This window comes from Atta cephalotes, assembly GCF_000143395.1.
Source record: "Atta cephalotes unplaced genomic scaffold scaffold00026, whole genome shotgun sequence".
Taxonomy (NCBI): domain Eukaryota; kingdom Metazoa; phylum Arthropoda; class Insecta; order Hymenoptera; family Formicidae; genus Atta; species Atta cephalotes.
The window spans coordinates 4,235,337-4,250,094 of NW_012130090.1; the positions used below are offsets into that span (position 1 = coordinate 4,235,337).

The following is a 14,758-nucleotide window of genomic DNA, read 5'->3' on the forward strand; positions in this document are numbered from 1 at the left end:
TAACTATGCTTTATATTATATATTACATATCTTTGATTGGTTAAAGTTGCTACTCGAATTTATCTTAGTGTATGTTGGTAACAATGTAAGTTGGATCAGAGGCGACGTTGCAGATGGGGATACGTGCGCATCTTATCTTAATAACCTCCCCTCTCTGCTTGTTTTTCCATTTTGATTTTTCTCGAGTTTAGTAGAACTCTCTCGTGTATACATTTACAAAAAATGTCAAGTCTAGAAGTGCTCAGTCTCTGTGATTGGGGCTTCACAAGCCCAACTTAGTCAGACTCTCGCTAAGCTTAGCAATCAAGAATACGAATATCGTGTCTCACATAGCTAGCACTTATAGAACGCTTACTTACATGGGGCCTTCGAGCTATCTCGGATTAGTGAATCGAGTATATTTCATGACGATTCTCCTTTCTGGTATATTATCGAGAATCATAGACAACATTAAAGTTATTAAAAAAATATCGTGGCATTTAAGGACACAAAAAACTTACGCTTGCTCCTCACGTATGACTTTATTATCATTTAGTAATCATTCGGAAATCCGATCCGGATATACGCAGTTTTGATACCATTCTTGGATGAAATACTGTAATTATTATATATATATAATACTTGATTATTCTTTACGTTATGAGTAATCACCGCCATTTTGGTTCAGTATCCTTCCATTACGTGTTCGATGGAATCAATTATTTATTTGATGATATTTTATGTTTTTGTGAGTTGATTGTGCCTCATCATAATAACAGTAGCAATAAAATAATTTAGTTTAAAATTATTATCCTTCATACTCTCCCTGCTTTATATTTAATATAAGAATTTAAATCTACGTTTTTTCTAAAGGTATATCAATTTTAACATTTTGGTCCTTTGAGCCGGATTCTGTAAAGGAGAGATGAGGCTCATTCACGGTCATATTGAGCAGCAGCTCATTTTAGAGATCATAGCTCATGCTTATGACAACTTTACGAAAGATGGTTTGACAATCCTAACCTTACAAAGAGTTCATGCATGCCTATCTACTCTGAAAGATGACTGGGAGCAATTTTCATTGGAACACAAAGCAATCACGAATTGTGCACAAACGATAAGTTGAATATACATAATCATTCTTATTTTACAAACAATCTCTTTGCTATAACACATGAACATTATGTCAAATTAGTCGAGAAATTGAATGCACTTTGTGTTCTATTGGAACAGGACCGGGAAAGCATTCCAAACTTCAATCAACTCCTCTGCCTCTTTATCCTCTTCAGGGTTACTGGTTTTTCTTTACCATGCGCGACTTCCTCGCATTGATCTTCCTAAATTTAATGGTATATTGGCCGATTGGTTATCCTTTAAAGATTTGTTTAATTCCTTTGTAATAAAAAATCTCACGTTATCACTTATAGAAAAACTGCAATATCTAAAAACTAATCTTGCCGGATCGTCTGCTCTTTTATTAAAAAATACTATGTTATCAGCAGATCATTTTCAGAAAGCATATCTTTAGAATCTTTAATCTCGTACGAACTTTTTTAGTAAAATTAATTTTTTACTATGAAAACAAACGATTATTAGTCAACGCAGTGTTACAATCCTTGCTTTCGCTCATGCGCAACAAAAGAATCAGCTGGTGAGTTGAAAAAAATTATACACTCATGTTATGCAAATCTACCGAATTTTTGAGAATCTGCAACGTCCAATCTCTCCGAGATGACTTCCTGATCTTTATTACTGTGCAATGACTCAATTCGGAATCCGTTAACGCTTGGAAGCAACATTTTGGTTCATCCAAGGAACTTCCGTCTTAGACTCAGCTTAGTGATTTTCTTGTATCTCATTTATTATCTTTAAAAGCTTATGAAAAATCTCAATCAATAAATTTTAGTTCTCAACCACACCAGAATTTCACAAAATCCCATTATCATGGCAAATCGAAGGATAGCGACACTATCACACAAAGCAATGTACCATTTGTTCGGAAAATCATTATCCGACGTCGTGTCCATATTATTCTAATAAATCAGTATAACAGCGCTTGGAGCTTATCAAAAAACACAATCTCTGCTATAACTGTTTAGATTTGCACCGCTCTGCTCAGTGTAAAAGTACTAAACGTTGCTAAAAGTGCAAAGTATCATACTACAATTCATCAAATGTCGGATAAAAAATCTCCAGTTAAGCTTATGGTAATGGAACTTACTGCAAAGATCTCCATAAGCGATAGAAGCACATTCTTCAGTTGAACATATTGCTAATTTGCCTAATGTTTTACTCGCAACCGTTGGTTAAGATTATCATTTTTTTTCTTTCTGGAGAAACTTACAATATAAGAGCACTTTTGGATCGGAGATATTTTTAGTAACTGAACGTCTCGTTCAAAGACTGCGTCTGCGTCGCACGCACTCACATCTTCCTTGATAGAAATAGGCGCTCAGAAATGTCGTCAAAGACGAAAGGATTTACATCCATACACTGGTCATTTCGCTTCAGATTATAAACTCATTATTTCAGCTTACATATAGAAAGAAACTAACTTCCTAGATTCCTTCAAGTAGCTGCTAACTCCTACTCGTGGAAGTATCTAAGTGATTTAAAATTAGCAGATCCCAATTACCACTCTCCTGGTTCAATAGACATAATACTAGGAACAGATGTCTATAGTCAGATCATAGAAGAAGGTATAATTAAGGAACAGAAAAGTTCTCCCATCGCACAACGAACAAAATTTGGATGGATTATTTCTGGTCCCGTCAATGATAATATTGCTATAAGGATTATTCACGGATTTCATGTCATCTTGAACTACGAACTTTACAATCTATTACGCAAATTTTAGACTCTAGAAGAACTTCCCTTAACTAGAGCTTCTCGTCTGTCATTAGCAGATTAGGAATGTGAAGACCACTTCCAATCTGCACACTCTAGAGATAATCGAGGACGATACATCGTTAAATTTCCTTTTAAACAATCGATTGAAAACCTAGGAAAATCTCATACCAAAGCATTACGACTCGCTATGAAATTGAGAATTGAGAAATTTGAAATTAATGCTGATTTCGCGCGCGCTTATGATTTCTCAAGACTTCTTAAATGAATACGAAAGATTGCAACACATGAAGTGCCAAATGATCAGTCGTCCCCTTCGGTTATTGTCATATCATGGCATCCTAAGAGAGCAAAGTCTCAGTACGAAGTTATATTTAACGGTTCCAGTCCTACCACTTCGGAATACTTGTTGAACGATTTTTTATGTACTGGAGAAAAATTGCAAACCGACTTATTTGATATACTTTTATAGTTCCGATTATTTCGTTACGTGTTCTCCACTGAAAAAATGTTTCGTCAAATAAAAGTTCATTCAGACCATTGAGCATTTCAGCTCATTTTGTGGATGGATCCAGACAAGGGACTTCTCACCTACGAACTTACTACGGTCACATATGATTTAGTTTATGTTCCGTATCTCTCATTACATGTCTTTTTGCAACTTTTAAAAGACAAGGATTCGAAGTATCCTTTAGCGATTCCTGTACTGAAAAGAGGAAGATACGTCGATGATGTCTTTGGCGATGAGCTGATTGCGTTGAAAAGATACAAAATCATAGATCAACTCATACGACTTTGGGCGGATGGTTTTAGCTTACAAAAATAGATCAGCAATCCTAAGACTCTAGAAAGCGTTCCCATGGAAAGACAAATTAGTGATTTCAACGTTCAAATTGAGAACGATTTAATCATTCACACTCTTAAATTGGAATTATGTTGGCAACCGTCTAAGGATGTATTCCAGATATTTTATTTTCAATTTATCTAGAACAGAAATTGTAACTAAAAGAATTATCTTATCTACTATAGTTAGGTTATTTGATCCACTAGGGCTCCTTTCGCTGATTATTATATCTGCCAAGGTTATACAAGAGCATTATACAAGAGCATTATATAAGAGCTTTGGTCTCTCAAGACTATTGGATCATAGGTGGACGATCTTCAGTATGGTCTTTTATTCTTAAATGCGTAAGATGTCCACGTTACCGAAAGAGAGCACAACAATTGGGACAATTGCCTGCAGAAATAACACTTTCAAGATCTTTTACACACATCGGGGTAGATTATGCTGGTCCATTCGTCATCAAAATATGGAAGGGAAAAAAATGCCAAAACTTATAAGGCATATATCACGCTCTTTGTTACATCTGCTTTGGAGCTCGTTACAGCTTATATTGCAGAAGGATTTATAGTTACATTTAAAAGATTTACCGCTCGACGTGATATCTATTTCGTCCAATGACTGGGGGATTTATATAATTTTAAGAGTGCTAATGCAGAGCTGCAATGATTATTCACATTGTCTACTCAAGAGTTAAATAAACTACTCGCCACTCTGCTGGCCAATGACGGAACACAATGGCGATTTAATCACCATTCGCTCCACATTTTGGAAAATGGGAAGCGAGAGTTAAATCCGTAAAGCTTCATCTTCTTCGAATTGTAGGAAATAATTCACTTACCTATAAAGAATTCACTATTCTTTTGACTCAAATAGAGGTGGTGCTGAATTCCCAGCCTCTAAGCGTCTTAATAAAAACTCCTGATGATCTCCAAGCTTTAATACTCGGTCATTTTCTAATAGACTGCATCTTCTGTCATTCTCGAACCGTCCATTGAACACATTAAATTTTCTCACCTTTCTAAGTGGTAATTAATACGACAAATGACAGAAAGTTTTTGGACTAGATGGTCCAAAAAGTGTCTGCAACACTATTATGCTAGATACAAATGGAACATATCCATACTCTCCTTAGCTATCGAGAATCTGATTCCTATGGTCGATAAACAGTATCCATCCTGCAAATGATCTCTCGGGTGAATGATTCAAACTCATCCTGGAACTGACGGACTTACTCCAATTGTTATCATACGGACTCACACCTCAGTACTAAAACACTCTGTTGAGAAGGTATGTCCTCTTCCAATTTCTTACGAAACATTGTGATATTTTTCTTTCTTTCTTGTTCATTAACTCTGTTAATGAAGGCGGGCGGAAGTTAAAGTTGCTACTCGAAGTTTATCTTAGTGTATGTTGGTAACAATGTATTATAAGTTGGATAGGCAGAGGCGGCGCTGCAGATGGGAATGCTAATGCACGTCCATCTTGTCTTAACAAGATCCCTTCTTTGCTCGTTTTTCCATCCATCTTGATTTTTCTCGAGTCTAGTAGAACTCTCTCGTGTATACGTTTACAAAAGTCGAGTCTAGAAGTGCTCGGTCTTATGAGAGTTGAGTCTAGAAGTGCTCTCTGTGATTGAGGCCTCACAAGCCCAACTTAGTCAAACTCTCGCTAAGCTTAGCAATCAAGGATTTGAATATCATACCTCAAAAGCACAGCTAGCACTCGTAGAGTGCTCACTTACACAGGATTTTTGAGCTCTCGGATCAATGAATCAAGTGTACTTCATGACAATCCTCCCTTCTGGTGTATTATCAAGGATCATAGATTGTATTGAAGCTATTAAAAGAAGATCGTGACGTACAACTTTATCATCATTTTAATTATCCGAAAATCCGGATATACGCATTGGTTTTAATATCATTCTTGGATGAAATACTGTTGTTATTGTAATACTTAATTGTTATTGTAATTATTGTAATTATTGTACTTAATTATTCTTTACGTTACGGTGAGTAACCACCGCCATTTTTATTCTTCCATTTCGTGTTCGATGGAATCAATTTATTTATTTGATGATTTTATGTTTTTATAAGTTGACTGTGCCTCATCATAATAACAGTAGCAATAAAATAATGTAGTTCAAAATTGTTATCCTTCACACTCTTCTTGCTTTATATTTAATAAAAGAATTAAAATCTACGTTTTTCCTAAAGGTATATCAATTTTAACAGTGATACATAGATTATTTAGTGAATAATTGAAAATAACATTTATATTTTTGTGCAAACCATATTGAACGAAAAAAATCAGTAATTGTCGAGAGAAAATAAGTGAATACTTAAGACATTACTATAGGACAAAAAACGTAAACAAATGCGTAGTTCTCCTTTTCACTTAGTAGTTTCAAACTAATTATTTAGTTCCAAACTCTGGACTTTGTGCAAGACATATCATTTTTGAATAAATAATAGAATGTTCGGAAGAAATTTCAAATCAAATTCGCTATTTAATTCGGATTGTCATAAGAAGTTAAGTTACCGTGTGATAGCACAGAAGTACGATGTATTCAAAAGTGCATTAGAAACAATTTATGAAAAATATTTGTTGTAATACCATAGAAAATTTGATTAAAATACTGCAAACCTAAATATTGGACTAAAATACTGCAAAGTCACACATTAATAAAATAAATATGAAGAATGTTTAGCTTTTGCTAAAAAGTATATATGTTAACATGCCACCGTCATTTTGTTCTAGGTTTGCAGTATTTTAATCCAGCCTCGTGCAATCTCCGCCTTATTATTTTTGATGACACATTCAATTCTAATATTTCAACAATATTTCGTGATGCAATCCTCGGAGTCTGTCGACATTGACGAACATTCAACAGTCTTCTTGTACAGTAGTACAATGTTTGCGTCCATGACTTCTTAAATTTTCTACGATATTATACAACAAATATTTTTTATAAATTTTTTCTAGGGCATTTTTGGATACATCGTACTTCTGCGTTATCACAAGGTAACTTAATTTCTTCTGAAACAATTAAATGACGAATTTGACTTGAAATTTTTTTTCTTGCGGATATTCTATTATTTATTCAAAAATGATATGTTGCACAGTCTAGATTGGAATTAAATAGTTAATTTGAAACTACTATGTGAAAAGGAGAACTACGCATTATATTTGTTTACATTTTTTGTCTTACTAACGTTTTAACCAAGTGTCCACTTATTTTCGTCTTTCGACAATTACCTGATTTTTTCGTTCAATATGGCGTGTACAATAATGTAATTTGCGTGTACAAAAATGTAAATATTATTTTCAATTATTCATTAAATAATCTATCTATCACAAAAATATGTAATATATAAAACATATAATAATAATTATATAATAGTAATATATATAATATTATATATTATAAATAATTTATATAATAGTAATTTATATAATAGTAATACTACTCTAACTAATTTTCGTTTATAATTATTTCCACTATCTGTTCACTCAATTTTGTCTGTAATTGTATGTATCTTTATATAACTATAATATTTATATAACTATAAAGATCTAAAATCTAATGACATATGCCGAAAATAAATTTTTGTAATTATTTTTTTTTTTCTTTATTATCTTTAATATATCTTTATTAAGATTATCATTCATAAATCACATCTTCAATAATGAAAATGATGTTCCGATCTCTGTCAGTCTCTATTTCATGCGGCGATTTCTACAATTTCCGTTCTCTCAGCAATTAAGTGACATATTGAGATAAACCGCTTACTTGAGCGCGATGGCTTGAACCTGTTCCTCGGGACTGGGTAGCTTGTGATCGACAGCATCATCGCTTGTCGTGTCGCCCAAAATTCTGGATGCACAGTCCGGCGGTACAGTGACATCACCGAGCGCTTCAGTGGATGTCCATCTTCGAAGATCTTCGATAGCAGCCGGCTGCAACAAAACAATACACGCAAATAAAGTTACCATTCTATAAAATATTTCTTTTTATACTCATATCGATTAATTATTTATATTGATTTATCATCACGTTTGCCTCTTTAAACATTATGGACAGAAAATATAAAACTTGTAGAATTATTAACTTTATATAGGGTAACTCCGGCAAATATTAGGTGTACAACTTTGTTTCCGCCGTTTTCCTATAGATGGCTTTAGCGGTAAGTGGTGGTCGAAATAAATAGATCATAGACGTCATACAATAAACTTGGGCATCTGTCAACATAACCTCATAGAAATATTAGTCGATTTGTGTCTGCATCATAAAGTTATTCTCGATTGAAAATGTCAGTTTACGAGCCAAATTCTCGTCATTTGCGGGAGGTTTTAATTTTTTGCTTCAATATGAAGAAATCTGCAACTGAGGCTCATCGAATGCTCTCAAATACTTATGGTGAGGCCGCTGTTAGTGAAAGAACGTGTCGTGAGTGGTTTCAACGCTTCAAGAACGGTGATTATGACGTCCAAGGTCATGCTCTGTATTTGATGGGACCAGCTCGGCGTAGTGTATTATGAACTGTTAAAACCGACTGAAATAATCACAGGCGATTGGTATCGAATGCAATTGATGCGTTTGAGCCGAGCATTGAAAAACAAACGGCCGCAATACAACGAGAGACACGATAAAGTGATTTTGCAGCATGACAATGTTCGACCCCACGTTGCGAAAGTGGTCAAGACATACTTGGAAATGTTGAAATGGGAAGTCCTACCTCACCCGCCGTATTCTCCAGACGTTGCTCCCTCTGACTGTCACTTGTTTCGATCAATGGCACACGGCCTGGCTGACCAGCACTTCCGGTCTTATGAAGAAAAAATTGGATCGATTCGTGGATAGCCTCAAAAGATGATCAGTTTTTTCGACGCGGGATTCGTACGCTACCCGAAAAATGGGAGAAAGTAGTGGCCAGCGATGGACAATACTTTGAATCATAAATGTATAACCAGTTTTTTATAATAAAGCCTCGAATTTCGGAAAAAAACGGCGGAAGCAAAGTTGTACACCTAATACATCGCGCTGGGATTTACGCCACAGAAGTCAGAAAAAAATAGAAGGAGTGGGGATCGTTTTCCCGCAACTACTCTATTACTGCCTTTCTGTTATATTAGTATTGTGTTATGATTTCAGCTTCTTACTGTTAATATTAATGAATTTATTGTGAGTTGAATCGATTTGTCACTGTAATAAGTAATGCCATCATAAATTATAATCTACATAAAATGATTAATGTAGGACGTGTAAAAGACATAGTGATTATTTTGTGATATATACGTGTAGTGGAATAGTAAAGCATATTGTGTAGCAAAATATAAGTGCTTTGCTTTCATATTCTTTGTTTATTTGGTTATCTTGTATATCTCACCTGTTTGGGATATATGGCATACCGAGTGGAATTTATGCCCAAGGCATATAAAGTGCGCAGATTGAATTCAGTGCACTAAATGCAATAAATGCATTATATGAAATATGTATCTCATGTCATAATATTGTAATATATGTAGGAAGATTATAATTATTATTTAGCATTTCATATACATATGTATTATTTTTTTCTTATTCCTTAATAAAACTTTATAAACATATTTTACAAGTTATTGTGTCATTTTACAACTTATTTATGCATTATTTGTAAATTTTTCCTGAACCATACATAGCCCCCCCCCCCCCTCCTTATGAGTAGCCATATATCTACTCCTATAGGATACACAGCAAAAATGCAAGGGTTTCAAAAAGTTTATTGTTAATATAAAAAATTAATATTTCGGATTTCTAATATTTTTTTCATAGTAGCAGGCAGTACAAAGTTTTTACTAATATATAATTCGTTTATTATAAACATATAGCGTTTTCTCTTGGCTGCACTATCGCTCACCAGTGCAGCAGTGCACCAGTGTAATGCGAGGTTACACTCAGTGTATCTCAAAAGAAAACGCTAATAGTAAATAATATTTAAGAAATTAAGTTTTTAATAGGTGCTTCGTATATAGCGGAATTACTCTACATATTCAATGTATTTAAAAAGATATAATTATAAAATGTGTACATAAAAGATATTTTTTATAAAAGAGTATTCTTATACATAGAGAAAATACTGCCGATATACCAACATACCACTTCGTTTTTAAACAATATTTCTTAAATAAAAAGTAAAAATAAAACTTTAAAAACATAAGTACAAACTAAAAAATATCTTTTATCAGATAATATAAGTAGTTTTTATAATACTGTTTATAATTTTGCAATAATTAATTTTTTCGTAAGATAAACAAAAATGAGTATCTGACAAAATGGATTCCGAAATTGACACAGTAGGCAGTAATGCTTATATTTCTGTTACTTTTCTTTTATACAATAGGAATTACCTATATAAAGTATCTATAAGTGAATATAATATAAGATTTTTCAGAATCTTTTTACTTCGTTATAAAACATTTTTATTGAATTATATGCATATTTACTTTATGCATATATACTTTATTATAAGATGCAAATATGTAACGCGATAGTTTTTTAAGACTTTTTCTACACTTTTTTTTCTGCACGATTGTCTTCAGCTCCAATAGAACTATTTGACACTATAAAGCGACATTATAGGGATTAAGTTAGTTCATGATCTGTTTTACAGACAGGTACGGCGGGTTACACTGCAATTTTAAATTTAAAATCATATTATGAAAAATTAAGGGAAAAAAATAATATAAATAGAGAGAATTGATTGAAACTACAAGCATTTAAAATGACGTAATATTATCAATAATATAGTCACTATTATTTAAACTACGCAATTTGCAAAAGAAAATCGTAAGACTTTTGTTTTTGCATTCGTAAAATTCATTTTTAGCTGATATAAACAAGCCACAAATATACGAATTATAAGTTTATACTTTTTTTTTAATTAGCTAAGAATATGATTTTATTGATATTATAAAGTGCAATAGTTAGTTTCCGAAAATAAGGAAGTGTCTTTAGAAGATTCTTATGTCGATATCGATGACTTTCCTCTATATTTTTTTTCTCTCTTGATGATGAAATCTTATGAATCAATCTATTGATACTTACAGAGAATTGCTTAGATAATTAGATATAAGTCAACTAAACACAGCAATTACTTAAAGAAATGGTGTTTCTCGTACCGTGTGAGAATTGTGCTATTTTGTACGCTTGTTTGTTTAATGAATTCATAATATGATTTTAAATTTAAAATTGCAGTGTAACCCGCCGTACCTGTCTGTAAAACAGATCATGAACTAACTTAATCCCTATAATGTCGCTTTATAGTGTCAAATAGTTCTATTGGAGCTGAAGACAATCGTGCAGAAAAAAAGTGTAGAAAAAGTCTTAAAAAACTATCGCGTTACATATTTGCATCTTATAATAAAGTATATATGCATAAAGTAAATATGCATATAATTCAATAAAAATGTTTTATAACGAAGTAAAAAGATTCTGAAAAATCTTATATTATATTCACTTATAGATACTTTATATAGTCATTATGTGACTTCGTCCCAGAGCACAAATAATTCACTTTTTCTTTCTTTCGCGGGATCCAGGAGCCCGCAACAAGAGGGTCACCTCCTGTTCACCCTGCGGGAAACTCAACGCCGCGGTAAAGAGAGAAGGACAAACGACATGCTTTACGTGGCACCTGCGTAGGTGTTAATCATTGTCAGAGTGTCACCTCGCCAACCGGGCGGGTTTCACGCACAGAATACGGAACGGATTGGGTTCCGACCGTCTGCCAACTTTTCCACGCAATGTACTAGCCGTTGTTCGCGATTAATATGTGAAAACGGTTAGACCATTGTGCAAGTTTTAATTTCTCATATACTCGAAAAACAAAAATAAACTCAGAGATATAGCGATTTTAAAAATATGCATTCATCCTAATTATTTCGCAATCAATTTCTATATTACAAAAGTTTCTAAATGTGACAAAATGTACAGAATTAATATACAAAAAAAATAATTTATGAGTTATAAATTAGTATATTAAATTAATTTGTATTTTTTAATACAACGAATGTTAAAATAAATATCAAAATTCAATGTTGTTTCATAAAACCAAATATCGAATTTATATGTATATCCACATTCAATTAATTTATTTATAAAATTTATTTATAAATTTATTTATAAAAATCATCCTTGAATATTTAACAAGAGATAATTTATGGAATTTACACTCTTCCGTTTATCAAATATAGTATTGTCATATTATAATTGTGTGTCGCGAATGATAATTCTCGTTTGATATAAGTCGATTTAACGCCGATTCAAGTATAGAAAAAAAATACAAGTTAATCGAGATACATTTGATGCCAAGTGAAAAGGGAACATTACTCGATGATTGCTGTTTCAAAGAAATGAGAGAGGGAGAGGGGGGGAGTCGATCTTATGAACTCTTCTATGAATTATACGATGAAAGTTAATTATGGTGAATTAAGTAGGCAAAGAGGTCAGATTTATTTCTGCTTAGTATATGTAAGTTAATATCTCGTGTTGAGGATTATTGACTCATGCTGTATGTATATCTCTGTATTCGGTCATCCGATAACTAAATGTCTCAACTCAATACTCAGTTTCTTCCATATTTCATGGAGTTAATGGGAATGGGTGTAACTACGACGACGAGTCAAGTATATCGTTATATAACTCATTGAAAAAATATATACATGAACGCGTTGCTTGTGCAACTTTCTCATTTGGCAAAAAGATTACATTACGTGCCATTAGTAAGACACCATCAAATAATCGCACAGTAAAATTATTACAGATTTTAGCAAATCGTAAATTCTTATTTTCAGATAAACATTAAATTTAAAAAAAATTCAAAAGCTATTTATTTCTTAATTCATTATATTTTATTATTCTATTCTAAATTCAAAAACCCATGGATTTGTTGATGTATATCTAGTTTTGTTATTTAATTCAAAATATATGTATATTACAGGATATATGTATATGTATATTACAGGATCAACATAAAGTATTGTTTACTATATGATCTTAGAATCTTGAAAAATTAACTGTTATTATATTAAACAATGCTGCAATAATAGTAGAATTGAAAGAAAATATTTGACGTTGATTAATCTGAAATTAATTTGAATCGCGAAAAATATTAATCAGAGAGATTAATTCCTTTTCATAGAGAAAGAGAGAAGAATATACTTACGACTCTAGACTCGATGTCGAGGCTGTGGTCCCGTCTCCTTTTACCGAGGATCGGTGTGCAAAGAAACATATCCATCGAGCTGCCATCCCTCCTTAAGGAATCCAAACTTCGTACAGCGACTATAGCAGCGAACTCGTACAACTCCCTTAGGGCCTTCGGTCTCGTGTTCGTCGTGAACAGTCTCGTCGATGGTTTATTCGTGACGTGAAAATGCTCCGTCCTCGCCGCAAAAGTACAGATATCCGATTCCGCTGTAACACGAAGAGAATACCAGGCTTTAATGACCGTCTTGTTGTCTAAGAGATTGCAGTCAAACTACATGTAGAGTTGCGTGTTTGTTTAATTTCGATCATTTATCCTGATATATTGCACATAATGATAATATCCCGATAAATTTCTTTTGAGATAATATCTTCTCTTGGTGTATCATTAAACCTTTTTCGGATATGTAATTTTTTATAGATATTGTAATATTATAAAAGTATAATAGAACATAAACTTAAATTTTATATTCAAATATCTCATAGTATAATAGTGCTAATTAAATAAAACTGAAAGGTTTATTTTAAATTTACGTATCTTATTAAAGAGAGATAATTGGCGATTATAATATCGCATTCCTTATAGAATACTAATACTGGCCAATTTATTACTGAAAAACTGTAATTAATTTAGAGTGCTAAATTGTTTAGAGTACTAAAAATACTAAACAACAATGGTTTTAATATTAAAAACAAGTAATTTATTACTATCTTTCAGTACGTATTAAATTAGTCAGTATTAGATTTCTCTAGAAATTAGATTTTTTAAGGATTAGTATATCAAATGCAGATAAATATTATATATATAATTTTCTTAAAAAAAAGAAGTTTTATCTAAAAAATATTTTTAAAAAGAAATAAAAAAGATAAATAAGAAAAAATCCTTATTTTTTTTTATTTCTTTAATAAAGAAAGATAAGAAGAAAATTCTATAAAAGAAAGAAAGAAAAAGTGTATAAGGAAAAATTTAAGTACTAATCAGGAAAAAAAGAATGTCTGGCGTCGAATTTAAAAGGCGCTCACGATCACGTACTTTTTTCTTTACAGACGTTCTGTAATGTAACATTTTAACTTCTAACATACTTTTTACTGATTATATGTGATGAGCGGATATCATGCCGCTAACATATCTCTTAACCATAAATATGTTCCATTCATGGTTTCTTGCAGCGTAGCGCACGCAGACCCCAGGCGTGAAATCAGTAAAAAATCTAACTCGTGCCACCCGCGCTCGAGAGGCACACTTGATTCGACATTTCCGGTTGTTTTCAGAAACGGTTTCTTCCGTGGTGAAGTCGGTCTTTAATCTTTCTGACAACAAGGTCCTTCCTAATATTTTCAATTACATATCCAGAGAGGAGCAATCTCATAATACACATTAATTATATAAAGTAATTATATAAAGTAGTTCATTTGTAAAGAAAAATACTATAAATTAAAATGAGTAGTTGCTGAATTATAATACATATCAGTTGCAATGGATGCATAAAGCTGAATATATCTTTCTTTAATTTAAGACAAAACTGCGTCTAAAGTGATTTTGATCATTATTATTTCTATTTACATACATATATTTATTATTCAGTAATTTCTTAATTTTAATTTTTTTATCTATGATATTTCATATTCTTAGATATATCAGAAAAAAGTTTAAAATATATTAATCATTTTATACTGTAAGTTTCGCTTATGTAGAATGGCATAAATCATGCAGACTCACTGTATTCCTGCACATACACAACATATGAACATTGAGCGACGAAGTCATGAGTCATAACGTTTGATTTTTGTTTTTACCGACAACGTGATCGTCGAACAATAAAATCCCATAAACTTCCAGTTCC

The 14,758-nt window shown here is 32.4% G+C and overlaps 1 protein-coding gene across 1 annotated transcript in view; it reads right to left on the reverse strand.

Annotated features, from left to right (window-relative positions):
* Positions 1 to 13,116, reverse strand: part of LOC105620425 — a 48,345-nt gene extending 35,229 nt beyond the window's left edge. Inside the window, exons 1-2 of the mRNA XM_012201920.1 lie at positions 12,874 to 13,116; positions 7,461 to 7,627 (exon numbers count right to left, since the gene is read on the reverse strand). Of these exons, the coding sequence (XP_012057310.1) occupies positions 7,461 to 7,627; positions 12,874 to 12,948 (242 nt within the window). The 5' untranslated portion in view covers positions 12,949 to 13,116. The remainder of the gene's footprint in view (positions 1 to 7,460; positions 7,628 to 12,873) is intronic.
* Positions 13,117 to 14,758: the final 1,642 nt, after the last annotated feature.